The following is a 20,000-nucleotide window of genomic DNA, read 5'->3' on the forward strand; positions in this document are numbered from 1 at the left end:
CCTTTCGCTCCTCTGGGGGCTTTGTTTAACAGGCACTGCAGAGCCGCTCTGGCCCCGCCTCCAGCAGAGATAATGATAAAGGAAAATAAAGTTTCCTCTCCCACTACTGTGCCCTACTCGCAGATAGCAGACTCATATCCTCCGTCTTTCCTCTCCCCATATAAGGCCCCTCTGGTTACGACAGTTGTGTGTCGGTGTAAGATTTCGGAAAGGTTGGCGCTGATATCGGCGTTAGCATTGATAGCATTGATGTTAGAAGAGGCAATGGATGTGGCCTTGACATTAGGAGGGGTCTGGCTAAATCTACAGAGGCAGCTGGGGCAAAAGTCAGGCAGAGTCTACACGCCGTTTAGCTCAGCGGAGGTCAAACGGACACACAGGAAAACCTGCTAGATTGTGAAGGTGATGTCACCCGTCAGTTTAATGTAGGCTTTGTATTCAACACGGTAGTGATACAATACGTCCCTTATTTTTGCCCAGGGCAAAAACATGTGCTGGAAATCTTCTAAAATCGTAGGTTGCAGTTATGCTCAATTGAGGACACATGTTCAAGATTAATGTAAGCATGTCTCGGATCATTGGTTCTTTGACTTCCTTGGCCGTAGAGGGCACACACACATTCCTTATGGCTAGGTTTCCTTGCTCGATCGCGATCTGAATATTAAGATTGATATTTGGATATTTTTGTGCAAAGGTTAGTCAATTGAACTGCAATTTTCTTACAACGCTTACATGGAGAGTTTGAAAATCGTTATTATTTTAAACAAAATATTTATTTTGCCACTGAGCGTATTACTCTGCTCTGTAATTTGCTGTATTTGCTTTCTAAATTACCCTCTGCAGTTTGTTACACTTAGTATTCTTACAATAATGCTTGGATAAACATTTTGAATCCACCACCTGGAATCGGGTTTCAAAATAAATCATGTAAATTGTAACTTAAATTGTGAATGACTTCAGCCTGTGAGACGTCACTAAAACCTCCTCATATTTGTTTTGAATGTATTTCACAAGAGACTTTTAAGAGGATTCTTGAGAGAGTTTGCGTTGTACAATTCAACTCGGATATGAAATAACCCTAGTACCCCGAAACAACATGCCACCAATACTCCACTGTTTTTCGCTTTTTAAATTACAGAATTTTCTCCGCCCGCAGAATGTCAGGTATTCTGAAGGAACCATAGCCAGACAGAAAGCTGCTGGAGTCTGTCTTTCACTCACTCACTGCAGATGTTATATTAACAGCACAGCGCACGGACAACATTGTGCTTGTTGGTAGCTATTTGTTAAGGTATCGAGTACAATGTTGAGTATCGCGCTCTTAAGAAAATATGGTAAAGTTGGTTTGAGGTTTGCGTAGAAATGTTTAAAATAGGAGCTCAGGTGAGAGGAAATAGAACCAAACAAGATGTCATTTATTTTATTTCTCTCTCTCTCTCTCTCTCTCTCTCTCTCTCTCTCTCTCTCTCTCTCTGTCCCTCTCTCTCTCTATCCCTCTCTCTCAATCTCTCCCTCACTCCGTCTCTCTCTCTCTCTCTCTCTCTCTCTCTCTCTCTCTCTCTCTCTCTCTCTCTCTCCCTCTTCCTCTCTCTGTCTCTCTCCCTCACTTTCTCTCTCTCTCTCTCTCTCTCTGTCCCTCTCTCTCTCTGTCCCTCTCACTCAATCTCTCTCCCTCTCCCGCTCTCGCTCTCGCTCTCCCTCTCCCTCTCTCTCTCTCGCTCTCTCTCACTCTCTCTCTCAGTCAGTGGAAGGCCTTTTCACACCACTCTGTATTTCCTTTCTGGTTATGGGTCTTTAATTGCTGAGAACAATGAGCATAAGGCCGTGACCGAGACCAGTTCACAGCTATGATTTCCGACTGAGGCCCTGGATTCCTGAAAGAGGGAACATCAAAGCGGTCTGCTACAGCTGTTCTTTATCCCGGCGATGTGGTTGGGAGTCAGATAGTGCGACCCAGTCTGCGGTCGCTGGTTAACCAGAACTTCACCCTCTGGTGTGTCAGCGCGCGTGCGTGCGTGTGTGTGTGTGTGGGAGTGTGTAGGTATTTTCTGTGTTTGTGCGGGTGCCAGTCTGTGTTCTTAGTGTTTTTACAGTACGGCTGGGAAAATGATCTGCGTCAAAGACAATCGGTCTCAAACAAGTCTTTCTGTGTGTGTGTGTGTGTGTGTGTGTGTGTGTGTGTGTGTGTGTGTGTGTGTGTGTGTGTGTGTGTGTGTGTGTGTGTGTGTGTGTGTGTGTGTGTGTGTGTGTGTGTGTGTGTGTGTGTGTGCATGTCTGTGTGTTTCTTTCCTTGTCTGTGTATGTGCCTGCGTGTTTGTGTGTTTCTCTGTTTGTTTGTGTATGTGTGCGTGTTTGTGTATGTGGGGGTTCTCTGTGGTTGTGTGTGTGTGCGGTTCTGTGTGGTTCTGTGTGTGCTCAGGAGCTGGTGGTAATGGGGGCTCCGGGGTCCTACTACTGGACTGGAACCATCAAGGTGTACAACATGTCTTCCGACACCTCCTACAACCTCAACAAGGAGGAGGTGCAATCCGATCGCTTCAGCTACCTCGGTGAGGCAGCCCGGCCCTGTCATGGGAATCACACAGGCTCGCACGCATACACATACATACACACACATATTACTCACACATCCACACACATCCATATCCACACTCGTTTGCACGAATACACACATACATATATACACATCCATACACTCCCATATGCACACACGCTCGCACGCATGCACACATACACATACACACACAAACATCCATACACATCCATATACACACACGCTGGCACACATACACATGCACACATGCACACACACACATCCATATACACACATACACTCTCGCACACATACACAAACATATACACACATGCTTGCTCGCACACACTCACAAATACACACATATACACACTCACATGCAAGCGTACACACAGACACCCCGGCCCATACACGCCCGCCTGCACGTACACGCACATACCCTGTCACACACACACACACACACACACACACACACACACACACACACACACACACACACACACACACACACGCATCATACCCGCCTGCACATGCACAACACACACTCTAACACACAGACACACACATGCACAAACACACGCACAAATACTCGCACACACAAACACGCATTTACAGTTAAACACACACCAACACATATACTAACACACACGCACACACACACACACACACAGTGTGTCCCGTGGACTCACAGTAAGGGCGTGTCTCTGGTTGGGTGCAGGCTACGCGGTGACCGCGGGACACTTCTCCGCCCCCAACGTCATGGATGTGGCCGCTGGGGCCCCCCAGCACAGCGGCAGTGGAAAGGTAGGACCCCTGGCTCTGTTACATTATGTCCTTAATATTATAGTATGGATTACTGTAGTATTTAGTATTTAGTAGTGCTGTCAAGCGATTCAAATATTTAATCGCGATTAATCACATTAATGTCATAGTTAACTCACGATTAATCGCGAGCAATCGCTATTAATCGCAAATGTTGTTTCTATGCTAAATATCCCCTGATTTCTTTGTCCGATGATTTTTTCTCATTTTAATGCTCTTATCAACATGGAGAAGTGTTTCGGCTTGCGTTGACAAATGTTTTTTTATTGATAACAAAATTGGCATATACTGATCAAAACAGGACGATACAAAAAAAAAAGCCTATAGTGCAATTAAACGATGAACATACAAACATACTGCCTTGAACACAGCAGTCAGGCTACTGCTTCTTTGTTTTGAGCCAAAGAAAAAAAGAATTGCGTTAATTGCACGATAAAAAAATGAACGCCGTTAAAATTGGTTTGCGTTAACGCCGTTAATTCGTGTTTAACTGACAGCACTAGTATTTAATATTGTATCTGTATCATTGTTTTTAAATCTATGGATGTGTGTGTTTGTGTGTGTGCGTGCGTGCGCGTGTGTGTGTGTGTGTGCTTGCGTGCGTTCATGCGTGCGTGTGTGTGTGTGTGTGTCCTTGTGAACCTGTGCTTCTGATGGACATTGATTGACATGCTTCTCCTCAGGCGTACATTTTTAAAATCGAGGGAGGATCTCTGGTCAAGACTTTTGAAGCCTCCGGGAGTATAGTAAGTGTCTGTCGCTCAATTGAGGTTAGAATGTACGTGATATACTCGTGTTTCATTAGACGTGGCCATTATGTAGCTAGCCTATCTGTTTAGCCCTGTAGAACCCAGTATTTACCTCTGTTTCAAGTGCTTTCAGCGACTTAGGAGAAACCCCTCAAATCAGAGCCAGAAAGCTACTCACGCATTACAACACTGTGCTAATATCCATCTTGTATTCAAACCCATTGAGGAAGTACAGCCGGCAGATTAAGGACTTGGAAACTGAGTTTGACTGTGTGTGTGTGTGTTTGAGTGTTGAAAGGGGTTGTGTGGGGGGGTTGTGTGTTGGTGTTGGGGGAAGGGGGGGGGGGGGGGGGGGGCGGTTTTGGTGGTATTTGGACCTTGTGTTTGGCACTGTATTCTGACCCCATTGCTTTGTGGCTTGGCTCGGTTCCAGATGGGCTCTTACTTTGGCTCCTCGTTGTGTGGGGTTGATCTGAACCGGGACGGCCTATCAGACCTGCTGGTGGGCGCCCCCATGCACAGCCACGTGCGGGACGAGGGCCAGGTCACTGTTTACCTCAGCAGGGGCAACGTGAGTGGCTCAGAGGGGACACACCGCAGCTCTGCTCACTGCTGCTCTGTCTAAAGTTGTGTGTGTGTGTGTGTGTGTGTGTGTGTGTGTGTGTGTGTGTGTGTGTGTGTGTGTTTGGGTGTGGGTGTGGGTGGGTGTGGGTGTGGGTGGGTGTGGGTGTGTGTGTGTGTTTTCTGTGTGTGTTTGTGTTCACTCTGTGTTTGTGTTGTGTGTGTGTCTGTGTGTGTTCACGTTGTGTGTGAGTTTGTTTTTGCTGTGTTTTTTTGTATGTGTGATTACAATCTGTGTGATTGCGCTGTGTATGCGTGTTCACTGTGTGTGTGTGTGTTCGCTGTGTGTGTTTCTGTGTGAGTGTGTTCACTGTGTGTATGTTTTATCCAAATGTGTGTGTGTGTTTGTGCTTGCTCTGTGTATTTGTGTTTATTGTGTGTGTGTGTGTGTGTGTTCGCTATTCGCTGTGTGTGTGTATTTGTGTGTGTGTGAGACCTGCACCCATCCATCAATCAGTTTTTATTTAACCTGAGTGGAAGCGGTTTTCCGTACGACTAGATAATTGTGTTTGCTCGATCTGTCAGTCGTTAGTGCTTGATGTAACTCAGACCACTGTTGTTTCGACTTTCATACAACAACAATGTGAACCCATCATTGGATCCAGCAGTAGAATTGTTCAGCATACAACGATTAAGAGTCGTTTTCTGCTACGGCTTGTTCAGTAAATGGAAGTTGTGTTCACAGCTTTGTTTTTAGTCACGGGGAGAAACCCTGGAAATATCCGCCACGGTTTCAACACGGCAGTAGTCAACCATTGAACACCTCAGACGAATGCAAACCATGTCGTCTCGTTCTGTTTCCAGGGAGCGATGGAGGAGGCCGCAGTCTTGAAGGGAGACAACGCCTACAACGCGCATTTCGGAGAAAGCATTGCGGCGATCGGGGACATCGACGACGACGGCTATCAAGGTCAGTGATCGATACGCCAGCTGTTTGTATACGTGATACCAGAGGGAAGAGGGACTTGCTAAGATATCCATGGACCGTTGAAGGGGAACTATTATGCTTTTTTCGACTTTTATGACCTATAAACGTTGTTATAATGATTGATAGTCATGTTTAACCATACTAAAGTGTCAAATAATGACGTACATGCATTTCGACGTATTCCTTGCTGACAGTCTGGGGTGGCTGTGCAGAGCGCTAAACACTCGGGACAGCGTTTGCGATTCACTTGTTCGCATTTCCGGGAAATCATCTACGTAGAGGCACTCCTGCCACGCCCCCATATGACTGGTCAAATCTGCCCGCGCGTGCGCGCTTGCGAGGGGGCGGAGAAGGACGAAACCGAGCGTTGACAGAGAATGCTGAAAGCGCCCAGATGAGAGGAAGAGTTTCCCGAAAATCTACATCGTTTTTTGTGTATGGTTAAACATGACTATCAATCATTATAACAACGTTTATAGGTCATAAAAGTCGAAAAAGCATAATAGGTCCCCTTTAAGCTTTTGTTAACACTTGTCCTCATCACACGCCATAACTTAAAGCTCTTTATTTTAGGTTATATGTCTTGGGATTCCCCTTCTGAGGGGCAATGACTCAGTACTATCCCATCAAGGTAGAAATAATTGCTTTACTGTAGTCAGAGTCTAGTAGCTCCTGCTATTAGGATAATATAGTCATGAAGTTCATACTTCTTCCACAGTTTTGAACGAATCAGCCCTCAATTGAAACCCTGTTTGGTCGTCAGACTCTGCCCGGTGAACTGAATTCCCCTCGTTCTGAGAAACACACTACTGCTCTCATCTCCCCGGGGGGATCGCGTCATCAGAAGTCACCGCCTCGTGTTCGCTAAACTGCGCAATCACATGTGATTAATTAAAGCCATTAGTGTTTTCTTCGCTTTTTTTTCTCCCACACTCTAACTGGCTCCGATGGGGCCGGTTGTTTCGTTTATGGCTGGGAAACGGCCCCTCGGTGGAGGTCTGGGTGGGAGAAGGCCCCGGGGCCTGCCGCCTGGAACAGCGTGCACCACAGACACTAGTCACCCGGGACGTAGTAACTCATCAGGGCCTTTCACTAGGGGGGATGTGGGCTCGGTAATGGCTTAAGTGCCGGCTCTCAGCTGCCAACGCAGCACCAGACGTTCATTGTGAGATGCTTGTCACAAGCTGCATGAATGAATCCTTGGATGATTTAGTTATAGTAATAAGTTTATGAATTCGGAATGTTCATCTATGAATTATTTGCGTGAGTTAACTGGTTTAAATGCACTAGCCTCAGTAAACTAGTTTTTAATGATCTTAGATTCATAATGGGACATTCCTTGGAGGGCTTGAGTTTAAGAATGGAAAAGTCCATAAATGTCGATCTGAGCTATTGGGCCAGGTCTTTACACTGTTGGTTCAACACTCGCTGGGCAACTCATTCTGTTTTACGGCCACTGATAACCTTTTAGTGTCTATTAAAAGGCTTTCAATGCAAAATCCTTTCCTAGCCCATAGGTGGTCCACCTGGGCAAACAATGACTCAATGGAAGATTCACCTTCACTTTAACCTTTCTTTCTTTCTTTCTTTCTTTCTTTCTTTCTTTCTTTCTTTCTTTCTTTCTTTCTTTCTTTCTTTCTTTCTTTCTTTCTTTCTTTCTTTCTTTCTTTCTATCTCTCTGTCTTTCTTTTTTTCTCTCTTTCTTTTGATCTATCTTCCTCCGTTTCTTTCGTTCTTTCTTTCTTTCACAGTAACAGTGTTGATATCCATATTCATTTTCAAACGTCCTATTGAAGCAGCCGATGTAATCTCAGTGCTCCGCTGGTCTGTTGCCCCTGTAGATGTGGCCATCGGCGCACCTAAGGAAGAGGAGTTTGCAGGAGCTGTGTACATCTACCACGGGGACAGCGAGGGGATTATCACCAAGTACTCCATGGTAAGGACACGCACACACACACCAATACAAAGACACGCACACACACGAGTACACACACGCACGCACACACTCACACACACACCAATATAAAGAAAAACACGTACATGAGTACACACAAACACTCACACACTCACACACACACACACCGATACAAAGACATGCACGCGTGCACACACACACATGCGCACACACGCACGCACACACTCACACACACACACACACACACACACACACACACACACACACACACACACACACACACACACACACACACACACACACAAAAGTGGCCACACACACACAGACGCACACACGCACGCACCCGCACAAGCATGCAGCCACAAACACACCCCGACACACACACGCCGACACACACACACATAAAAGTGGCCACACACACACACACACACAGACCCAAACACACTGCCAACACACACCCACATACTCACACACACACACAAACACACACACCCACACACATGCCGATACACAAACACACACACACACACGACCACACACACACACACACACACACACACACACACACACACACACACACACCACTCTCACTTGCCAACCTAAGACGTAGCTGTGTTATTTTTGGAGCGATACAAACAATAGCCTAATGAGACCATGGACTAGAAAGGCATCCACAAAACGATCCAGTATTTTATGATTGTTGGGGAACAAACATCTTCAACCGACGCTGCTGACGGTCTTCCTTTCTGCGCGCGCTGCGAACGGCGTTGTGTAAAACGCATTCCGTCATCTCCTTTTAACGAGCGGGGCTCTGCCAGCCTCGCAGCACAGCGGTGCGCCGAGCAGCCAAGAGCGGAGACATGTGCGTGTGTGTGCTGACTCTGCAACCGTTGCAGTATCTGGGTAATATGCGGTAACCTACCCAGGTGGTTCTCCACCACAGCCAACTGGGAATCAGTTTTCAGCCTTGGTTTGTCTTTCTCACCGACGTCGGGTTCAGTCCGACGTCGGGTTCAGACCCGTTACCAAACCGGTAGCTTGTTTTCATTAGCGACTACAAAGCGTCTCTCGTTCGCCCGCTCCCGCGTCGCGACGGAGCGGGTTGACGGTTGGAACACGACCGCCCGGCTCCGCCTGGCTTTGAGAGGCGTCTCTCTCTCTCTCTCCCCCCTTGCTCTGAGGCACACAGGCAGCGCAGCACGGTGGTTGAGTACCCCCCCCCCCACTCTCCCCTCCACCCCCCTCCTCCAGCAGAGATGCCCCAAAAGCCCTGAATCTCAGGTTTCACATGTGTTTCTGCCTACGTACCCGCAGATGATTCTGTTTAACGAGTGGGAGTGGGTTTTATTTATTCATTCATTGTGGTCATTCGCTGCTCAGCGATTCAGATATAGTCATCTTTGTCGCCGGCGATGGGATCCCACACAGTATCATGTATTAACATTAACCATGTGCATAAAAAACACCAGGCTTCTAATGAGCAAACTTATGAATTATTCACATATTCCTTACACACATTCCATTCCATTTTTAGCATCCATAAACTGAAGCCCATGCTTTACTTTCACTCGCTTAATAACGGAGAAACTTTTACAATCATATTTTATCGTCCCAATAAATGTTTCGCTGCATGAAGCATGTATGTGTGTGGAGGCTGTTGCTCAGCCAGCTGTTCCCTTCCCCGGCAGCGGTTGTCTGGACGTACCATCAGCCCGGGCCTGCAGATGTTCGGCCAGTCCATCTCTGGCAGTGTGGACATGGATGGCAACGGATACGCAGGTAGGGGCACAGAGAACAGACTTTGAGGTTTGGGTAAGGAGGTGGAGTGAGGAGTAAAGAACAGACAGCGAAGGCTTTAGGCTAACAAAGAGGCCTGTCTGGCAATTTAAAAAACAAAGACATCAAACAGGAGACAATTAGACGGTTTAAGCCTCGACCATCCCCAAAAGTCTTTCAAAATTGGCGGGCTAGTTTCCGCGAAACAAAAGGCATCTTGTTTAGGGGCTTCCACTGCGGAGTTCCAGTCTCCGAGCCAGCTAAACAAGTATCGCAGTGATTCAATGTGAATGGCCTCTGTCTATTGTGTAGACATGGCAGGTGTAAGGAACACATTTTAAACACATTTTCCTGGTTTAATTTTTTTACGGTCGTTTTACTGCTTTTTCTCACACTCAACGTTTATGTGTCTTGTTGCAGATGTCACCATTGGGGCGTTCATGGCCGACAGCGTGGTGCTGTTGAGGTAGGTAGCTGCCAGGATGGCGCCTTCTTCCTCCACTAGAATGAAGCTCACAGTTCACTGCTCTCCTGAGATGGTTGAACGCCTGGTCTCTCACACACACACGCACGCACGCACGCACACACACACACACACACACACACATATATATATACACACACACAGACAGACAGACAGACATACACAATCCCCTAAACACACATCTGGACTTCTGCACACCTTAGACACGCTCAATTATGTGTGTCTGCTACAAACAATGTTTAAACATACATCTTTGTTCGACTTTATTCCTACTACTGTGTATATATGTCTTTATTACATATGGATATTTTTTTGTTAGTTCTTAGCATAGTCTTATTTATTTATTATTTGTATTACCATGACTTTATTTACTCGGTAGTCCTTTATATCTGCTCAGACGCCCGCATCTCCTGTCTGCCGCTCGTGAAGAACATCCACTAATCCTCATCCATATCTCGCCCTGTCTTAATCCACCTCTCCTCTCCCCCTGACTCTGTGTTTCCTGTTCCTCCTCTCCCCCTGACTCTGTGTTTCCTGTTCCTCATCTCTCCCCCTGACTCTGTGTTTCCTGTTCCTCCTCTCTCCCCCTGACTCTGTGTTTCCTGTTCCTCATCTCTCCCCATCTCTGTGTTTCCTGTTCCTCCTCTCCCCCCGTCTCTCTGTTTCCTGTTCCTCCTCTCCCCCTGTCTCTGTGTTTCCTGTTCCTCCTCTCTCCCCCTGACTCTGTGTTTCCTGTTCCTCATCTCTCCCCCTGACTCTGTGTTTCCTGTTCCTCCTCTCTCCCCCTGACTCTGTGTTTCCTGTTCCTCATCTCTCCCCGTCTCTGTGTTTCCTGTTCCTCCTCTCCCCCCGTCTCTCTGTTTCCTGTTCCTCCTCTCCCCCTGTCTCTGTGTTTCCTGTTCCTCCTCTCTCCCCCTGACTCTGTGTTTCCTGTTCCTCCTCTCCCCCGTCTCTCTGTTTCCTGTTCCTCCTCTCTCCCCCTGTCTCTGTGTTTCCTGTTCCTCATCTCTCCCTGTCTCTGTGTTTCCTGTTCCTCATCTCCCCCTGGCTCTGTGTTTCCTGTTCCTCATCTCTCCCCGTCTCTGTGTTTCCTGTTCCTCCTCCCCCCCGTCTCTGTGTTTCCTGTTCCTCCTCTCCCCCTGTTCTCTGTGTTTCCTGTTCCTGTTGTAGGACCCGCCCTGTGATCAGCGTGGACGTGTTCATCTTCCTGCCCGTGTCCATCAACATCACGGTGCCACAGTGCCACGAGGGGCCCCAGAACCTCAACTGCTTCAACCTCTCCGCCTGCCTGCAGTTTCGTGGACGGCAGGTGCCAGGACAGATAGGTACAGCCCCCCCCCCCCCCCTTCACACACAGCACAGAACACAAACATGATCGGGGCTGAGGTAACCAGGGGGGGCGATGGCTGCTAGGTTAAAGGTTGTATCAACGATGTTGGGTGACGTCCCTTCTGTTGGTATTTGAAGCGAGATCCCAAACATTTTCGCTTCCATTTGCTGGATGCACGAAACACAGAAGTGTTTCCTGCTCCCTGAAACACAGAAGTGTTTCCTGTTCCCTGAAACACAGAAGTGTTTCCTGTTTCCTGAAACACAGAAGTGTTTTGTGCATTCAGCAAACGGAAGTGAAGGTGTTGAAGTAAAAACTATCAAGTGAAAATGTTGAAGTGAAAACTATCATGAACGCAGCGCAAAACCCCACAACACCCGCCCCTTGTCTGTGATTGGTTGGGATAATATTTATTTTGGTTTTGAGTGGTTGGTAGTACCATTTGTTTTTGTGTGCGATCTCAGAGCACAGGCTTCCCACGGGGACGCCGTTTTTTGACGGCCTGCTTATGGGGCGGGCAGCTAGCGGATCGTGAGGAAAGATCGGATGAATGTGATCATTTATGTTTCGGCCTACAATCTGATACAACCTTTAAAGTGGATGTCTCCCAGCGGAAAGGCGCTGGACTCGATCCCCGGTCTCTGTGACACTCCTAATCCAGCCTCCTGTTCCTTTACCAGATGTCAATCATTTCCCTGCAAGTCGTTTTTGATGACAACGCCTCTTAATCGACCTGATAGTGACGATAACTCTGTGAACGCAATCGGGGTGTAGTGGTAGCGGCTGTGTAGCTAGCTCGTGGCTAACGGCGATTCATATCCCCATGCCGTGCATGGCGCCTCTCTGGTAGCCGGCCTGTTGTCCAGCGGGTGTTCAGTGTGTGCCGTGGCGTCAGGGTGTTGTCCCGCTACAGTGTTTGGGTGTGCCACTCCCCCCCCCCCCCCCCCCCCCCCGGCCCAGGGGACGGGGAGGACCAGACCGCCGTTGCATAACGACCCTAGCCGCGCGTCACAAACGGGGCCTCTGTTGTGTGTGTTTGGCAGTCTGGCGCGTGGCGTGGAAAGGGCCGCACCTCTACTCTGGGTGACTCCGGTTAATGAGAACCTGCTGACGCTCTGCAAGAGTGAGCTCATGGCATCCCCCCCACACTCCTATTGGCAGGGGGTGGGGGGGTGAACAGTAGGCTTTGGTGTAAACGAAAGGGTGTGTTGGCCGCCCCACCCACTGTTTTTACCAGCGGGACCCCCCCCCCATACACACCCCCTCTCCCCTCTCCCCCCTCCCCCCTCCCTCCCTCTTCCTCCCCCGTGCTCAGGCAGTCACTACAGAATGGGGCTGATTCATTCAACGGAAATGGAGAGAAAGGCAAGAGAACTGGGAACCAAGTCCAAATATGGTCTTGCTCGGAAGACGCTGTCACGTCTGACCAGGGGCTTACGGGGGCTGTATCTCTGGAAAGCGTTAGGGGGTGTGGGTCCGTCTCTTTCCAGTGAAGCCGGTCATAGAAGGGGGGGCGAGGAGGGATGGTTGTTATGGCAAAAGTCCTCTTTCGACCACACGCCCGTCGAGTTAGCCAGTCGGAAAATTCATTTCCTTTGTTTGCCCTTCCCCAGTCTGCTCACCTTTAGCCACAATAATACCTCAGGATGAAATCTGTTTTGCATAGAGGCACCGGCATTCTTCCTCGGCGTTTAGTGTGAGGATTACAAACAAGAACCACTGAAACAATGGTGCCGCAGGCCTTGGGATCCTGTATTGGGTTATGTTAGGACTGTCCATGGCAAGCCGGGAAATGTAATGCCACAGAGAGGACAATGTGTTTTGTTTTTTCCAATAACCCACAAGCAAACACAAGGAAAATGTTCCTATTGATTATGACGCGCTGGAGTCCTTAGCTGGCATTAGTCGATGAAGTGTTAACTTTCAATTGACCGGGAATTATCACACCTTCTCTGGCGTTTACAGGCCATTCTTAAAGCAACACCCGTGGACAGCTGCACACTACACTACAACACACACACACACGCACACACACACAGACACACACACACACACACACACACACACACACACACACACACACACACACACACACACACACACACACACACACACACACACACACACACACACACACACACACACACATACACACACACACACACACACACACACACACACACACAGAAACACACTAATGCACACACGCAAGCAAACACACACACACACGCACACGCAAACACACACACATACACCTAGACACAAACTCAAGCACACACACACACACACAGACACACTAATGCACACACGCACCCCCACACACACACACACGCCTAGACACCATCTAACGCACACACACACACACACACACACAAGCCCACACACGCACACACAAGAACACACACGCACTCGCGTGCATGCACACAGAAGGCTGTCGGGTCTACAGCGGTCTACTTGACGTGGTGTGCTGTAGCTGTGTTTGTGTGACTCCGCAGAGCTGCTGTACAACCTGACGGCTGATGCGGACAAGAGGCAGCGGGGCCAGCCCTCGCGCATCTACTTCTCCCAGAACGGCGTTCCTGTCAGCGTGCTGAGCCAACAGCTCAACCTAGACATCAACAGGGAGGTGTGCCAGCACTTCACAGCATATGTCAAGGTAAGCCTCTCTGTGTGTGTGTGTGTGTGTGTTTGTGTGTGTGTGTGTGTGTGTGTGTGTGTGTGTGTGTGGTGTTTGTGTGCTTGTGCCTGCGTGTGGTGTACACATCGACCTGGGACTCTGACTATTTTTCTGACAACTTGATTACATCACCCTCCCCTTTCTATCAACATCGCCTTCGCGATAACAGTAAATAGTAGCTATTTTAGTGTGTGTTTGTTTCTGATCGCTTCAATAGCAGCTGGGCTACTCCCATACACAACAATGCTTCCAGACAGGTAGTCAAAACAACAGTCTGAAAATAAAAACCCTAAATTACCCCCCCCCCCCCCCCCCCCAAAAAAAAACTGCAGCGTGTAAGTCCTGGTCGACCAGACAGAGGAAAGGCTCTGATCCGGTTTCTAAACCTGTGAGACACTGTGAGCCACATTGTCACACAACAACCACCTGGGGTTCTGGGGCCCCTTGGGGGGGCCCTCAGCAGGCCCAAGCCCCCCTGCTGGGCAGCAGAACCATTGTGAATGTGTGTTACCAGCCCTAGAGGGTTCAATGCAAACCCCAGACCCCCCCACCCCAAGCAGGAATGGGACAGGGAGAGGAAAACATAGTGTCCTTTGTCATTGCATAGTGGCCCGACTGTGTGCTGTTTGACGGTGACTCTGCCATGTATACACACCCAGGCCGTGTCTACGTCCTAGGGGCTGTTTCTGACAACCCCCCCCCCCCCCCCCCCCCTGCACCCCCACCCCCTCCTCTGACCCCTTCCCCAACTCGCTAATATGGTGTTATTCACAGGGGCCTGTAAATTTCACCGGCATCATTAACTCCGCACTTCAGGCACTTTCACTGCGGGAGAGAACTTCATTGGGTCATTTGGAGCACGCGTATCGAACACAGAGAAAAGGCTGTGAGGCTGTTAATCAAACCCACCTATACACACGTATCAAAGGCTTTCCCCGTTATATGGTCGTGTGTTCACTCCTTATTGTTATAATGGACATTGATTTGTCCTGCTCTGCTTATCAGGGGGAAGTTGGATTTGGTGTTTCTCTTCATCCTAACTGTAATTCACAGTAGAGTAAACCGTTTAAATTGCCTGTCCTGCTTAAAGTAAGCCGGGAAGCATTTAAACGCTAACCCAAACACACCAGGCTGGGTGGGCAAAGCGATGAGCGCACACATTACATTAAGACGGTGACTAAAGCCTCGCGTCGCTCCGGGTGTACTTCAGTGTCCCACAGATAAACACCCGTCACTTAGAGAGCGCTAGGAGGCTCATCCGTCAGACCGCGGCTTCAACAAGCTTCGGGCACTGTCTCGTACCTGTGCTGGTTTAACTACCGCCAGGCGGGCGGTTGTGATTACAGTGGAGCCGGCGCGGTTGTGAGGGACAAGCTGTGTAATCTCAGTCCGGTCGGGGTGTGATTTGTGAATTGAAAGGCTCTTTAGCGTGGAGGACTCATTACACTGCGCTACGCCTTCCTGTGATTGGAGCGTTAAAGTGTGAAAGCCGTCCACGGGGTGTCTGGCTGGGAGAGGATGTTTAGTCTGGCCTGCTGGTAAAGTTTGTTTACACGGACGCAGTATACTTTTTTCACTTTTTGTATTACGGATGGAGGATTGGTATTCGACTTTCCCTTTTTTATGTTTTTGCTTTCGATGTTTCTCGTCCAAAATTCCACCTGCTCTGCCGAGCCGGGGCGGTAATTAGAGTCTGAGCGAGGCCGTCGCTCCAGCAGCGCGCCAGATCACCGCAGACTGTTTACATCCCGCCCCCGACACACGGCTACGGACAATTGGGGAAAAGTAAAGGGGAGCGCAGACTCGTAAACGCTGCTCGGTGGTGACCTCCTCTGGGCCCGCGTCATCGGAGGCGTCTGCCCAGAATGTGAGCAGGAAAAGGGGAGAATCACCGTAATCACAAAGGGGATCCGGCCCCCCCTCTCGCCCCCCCCAGAGAGGAGAAGTGTCTGTAGCCTGTCCGCCCCCCCCCCCCCCGTCTCATCGTTTATCTTCCTCGTGTGTCTTCCCGTAAGAGCTGCCCTGAAGAGGTATGATAATGGGAAACAGCTGGTGCCCAGTACATCTCCTGGAGCTGTCTTGTACCCCTCACCCCCCCCCCCCCCACCTCCTCTTCCCCCCCACCTCCTCTTCCCTGAGATGAATCCTCCAGAGTTAAAACCTGCAGAGGGTCCGGCTCCCAAACAGGCCTCTGCAGTTTGGGTCAGACAGAAGGGGGACAGGATGGATCATGTGGTGTCGTGGTCTTCCACTCCCATTGCTAAAGGTTCTGGGTTTCATGTCGTGGCCCCCGGTCCTACCTGCAGACAGACATCCTTGAGCGAGGTCGCTGTGTGTTGCTTTGGAGGGAAGTGTTGGCTGACACCACGGTGGTAATGTTGACCAGAGCTCCCCGCGGCTGGCCGCTGGTAATGGAAAAAGTGTCAGGGTTGGGAGTAAGTTGAAGGTAGTGGCTCTGATCCGTGAGTGGTCCGTGGAAGCGTTCCATGAACTATTCTGGGCCACTCTCCTGCTCGACTGTTTGCACCCTGACCATTTGTCGGCCCCCTCTTGCGAGCCGAGTAAATCAAACTGTCTAATAAGACCTTTGGCTTCGCAGTAACGCTCACGGTGGAATTTAACTGCACACGGTTAAAGTCCTATTTGTTCTGCCTAGTTTGAGTTAAGTAGCAGCAGGACTGTTTCAGGGACAGGCCGGCATATTCTGAAATCAAAAAGAAGTGGAATGTGGATTGTATAATACGTCCAAACTCACAAAACCTGCACATATGAAGCACAAAGGGGTACAGAACGTTTCTATCGTGATATTATGCGAGTCTTTCATGTGGATAATTTCGAACATGTTTTCATTGGCAGGGGCTACATTATACCAAACCAGCCCGCCAGATGTTCATTGTTTGGTTATTATTAGCAAAATAAACTATACACACTCTTCGCTAGGGTCGTACCTACGGATGGGCGAGTTCTGCTGTGATTGCTTATTAAATGAGTACGGGCAGATAACTGTGTAATTGTGTGCACACCCTTTCGTTGTTGTTGTTTCCTGGCTGAATGTGTTAGAGTGGCCACTCCTAGTGAAATGGCTCGCGCAGGTATGAATCACTTTCTCCACCCAGCCCATAGTAATTCAGTTTGGGGTACGGCAGTAAGAACAGAAATAGTGCAAATGCTTGAGAGTTTGCCAGCCTACGGTTTGGAGGTGTGATTTCATCTTCTGTGGAATGTTTCGCCCACGCTTCATGCTAAGCGTTACTTGGATGTATACCGCGGAGGGAAAGTTGTATGCAATGAACTTCAGAGGAGCGCGATCAGTGCTAGCCTTTATTTTATGTTCACTACTACGACAACTGCACATCTAATTCGGTCGAGTCTTCTATCCAGTAATTCTTTTCAGTTATTTTCTTACACCTTCTTGTAGTTGTATTCAGGGGTAAAAATAACTTGTCAGCGTCACACTTCATTCATCTAAACCCCGCCGATTATTATTCCGCAAGGTCACCAGGGAATGCTATTTTCCAGCCTCGACACACACAGACTTCCAAACCGTAATGGACCCAGGCCTGTTGTGTAAGCTGCTAAACCCTACTTCACTGGCCGGCCTCGCTCCGGGATCACACAGCCGCGGCCATTCTCCCAGTCCCCTCTGTACACGCGCTCGTGTCGATAATCCAGCAATATCTCTTCAGCCTCCGCCACGTGCACATGCCTTGAAACCGTGCCAACGGAAGGGTGGAAGGGGAGGGGGGGAAGGGGGGGGGGGGGGGGGGGATGCCATTTGTGGTTCCGCGCGGCTTCGTATCTCCCCGCAGATCCAGCACGGACCCTGGAGAGACGCTAGAACAGGCAACTGGAGGCACGTCTGTGGGACAGTTGGTTGTCTAAATTAGCTCGGAGTGCGACCCCACATCTCCCCCGCCCCCCCCCCCCCCCCCCCCCCCCCCCCCCCCCCCCCCCTAAACGACTGTGTGCCCCCCCCCCCCCCCCTGTATCTGATGTCTGCCCGGGCACCGGCTCCTGGCACCAGGCTGGTTTTTCCAGGCCAATACAGGGTGCTGGCCGCTGCCTGCTCCAGGCTGCTGGCTCCAGGCTGGGGCAGCGTTAAAGCTGAACGAGGCCCGAGGACATCCATCCCGGCTCCCTGGATGCCAGCCACGCTGCATGGCAGTCGTTGAGGACAGGATATACATATATATACATATATCTATATATATATACCATGTTGTTTTGAGACGTCCTTGAGTGGGCGGTGGTGATTTATATAAGCATGGCTGTCATTTGTTTTGTTTTTATTTGTTTTATTTTTAGCTCTGAATGTGTCTGTGAGTCTGAGTGTCGGCCCTGCTGTTGGGAGGGAGGTAGCTACAAAGCCTCAGATAGCTGAGGGCAAACGGTATCACAGATAGGTTGTTGTGAGATGGACTGGGTTATTTGTGAAATGGGTCTTTCCCAAACACAGGATGTAGGATCGGATGTTTACCAGGGAATGTCATTGTGGAGATGCTCTTGAAAAAAATAAACATATTCATGTTTTGAGAAGCATGAGGAGTACCATGATCAAAAAAAATACACACGTACATCTTTCTTCTTCACACAAATATACTCCAAACTCCAATACAGTCGGGCCTGGTTCAGATACACCCTAGCCTCCCTAGGTTCGCTTGTTTCATCCCACAGAGAGAACCGCCTCTCTCCTTTTAACTCCTTGCTCAAAAGCAGAGTAGCACGTGGCTGAGAGTTGAAGTCCTCGCTGCCACACTGCCTGCTTTGTCCGACCGCTCGCTTTACAGTTGTGAGGAAAAGCGCGCAATTCCCCCGCTTCCATTGCTCTGGTTTCATTTACGGCCCGGCCAAGAAAGCTGATACAATGAGAGTTCATGGCAGGAAGGTAATCACATCCAGCTGCCCTCCATTACTGCCGCCAGTGAGTCAAGCACCTATTTATTAAGAGCCGGATGGGACGAAGAAGAAGAAGAAGAAGAAGAAGAAGAAGAAGAAGAGGAGGGAAAAATAATAATAACTCGAGTGAAAAAAAAAGGATTAAGATCCTGTCGTAAAAAAAAATCACAAAATGCTTTGTCTGCAACTTCTGGTCTTCAGGGCACTGTGTGGATTCATTGTGGAAAAAATACTCTGAAGTGAGTCGTACTTATTTTAGCTCAGGGTAGTATTTTGCACAGGATTTCCCGGAATGGTGATGCCAAAAAGGAACACGACTGAAGTCCCTTCCAGAGTTCTTTCTATCGGAACGTGGATTGCAGTCTTGTTTCACCGAATAAAATGAGTCATCCTCGACTTGACATAAGTAGTCCTGTCTACTACAAAGATGTTACCGCGGTATATTCCCATAAATCAGGTTTTTTTTCTGTTGGTATCAAATTACCATAGCTTGATCGCAGTGAGCAGTTGCTATAGCGAAATGCCTATTACTTAACTCAACGGCAACCAAACAGTGAACTGATTTTGATGTTCTGTTGCTTCTGGCAGCTCGGCATGCTGGGTTGAAAACATTTCCTCGTAGACAGCAGGCCACATTACTGCCACCCGATGCCACCGCAAGGCAGCGTAATGGGTGGCCAATTCTGACCAAAATGAAAGCATTTATCCCACCATGATTCCCACATCCACTGCGGAGGGATTGCGTGTGAGCGTGTGAGCGTGTGTGCGTGTGTTTATGTTTGTGTCTGTGTGCTGTTTAACGCACAGAACAAAAATGCCGCTTTTGGAAGAAAGGTTGCGAAGAGTGGTCTGTCTTTTAGGTCTTTCTACACAGGATACCACATGCATACATACACGAGGCTACTACAGACATTGGATGTAGTCGTGGTATGTATGCAATGTAAGAGGTTTCAGATTGTGGTTATCTACTTTATGACTTGGGCTCTGACCACAACATGACAACCTAGCCACTATAACCGTTATGAAATGCATGTTTGGAGGTGAAACTGTACATTGTGCACTTTCATAGCAGTTTAAAATCCTACGTGATGAAGCTGAATAAGCCATCTCTTTTTGTGTTCAAAAGCATACAGTGATAGGATCCACTGACAAGATGCAATAACATCATTGAAACCATTTGTCTATAGAACCGGTAACTATTCAGCATTTAGGGGACTTATTTTTCAGCGCCCTAACTTTATCTGGGCGTAGTTGTAAAATACAGTTTCA

The 20,000-nt window shown here is 48.8% G+C and overlaps 1 protein-coding gene across 2 annotated transcripts in view; it reads left to right on the forward strand.

Annotated features, from left to right (window-relative positions):
- The window catches only part of itga9 (integrin, alpha 9), a 59,447-nt gene that overhangs the window by 10,917 nt on the left and 28,530 nt on the right, over positions 1-20,000 (forward strand). For both annotated transcript variants that reach the window (XM_056610073.1, XM_056610074.1), the window contains exons 6-15: positions 2,420-2,549; positions 3,252-3,337; positions 4,039-4,101; positions 4,538-4,675; positions 5,530-5,635; positions 7,495-7,589; positions 9,257-9,347; positions 9,765-9,810; positions 10,999-11,153; positions 13,654-13,814. In XM_056610073.1, coding sequence (XP_056466048.1) covers positions 2,420-2,549; positions 3,252-3,337; positions 4,039-4,101; positions 4,538-4,675; positions 5,530-5,635; positions 7,495-7,589; positions 9,257-9,347; positions 9,765-9,810; positions 10,999-11,153; positions 13,654-13,814 — 1,071 coding nt within the window. The remainder of the gene's footprint in view (positions 1-2,419; positions 2,550-3,251; positions 3,338-4,038; positions 4,102-4,537; positions 4,676-5,529; positions 5,636-7,494; positions 7,590-9,256; positions 9,348-9,764; positions 9,811-10,998; positions 11,154-13,653; positions 13,815-20,000) is intronic.

The sequence above is a fragment of the Gadus chalcogrammus genome, chromosome 15, assembly GCF_026213295.1.
Source record: "Gadus chalcogrammus isolate NIFS_2021 chromosome 15, NIFS_Gcha_1.0, whole genome shotgun sequence".
Taxonomy (NCBI): Eukaryota; Metazoa; Chordata; class Actinopteri; order Gadiformes; family Gadidae; genus Gadus; species Gadus chalcogrammus.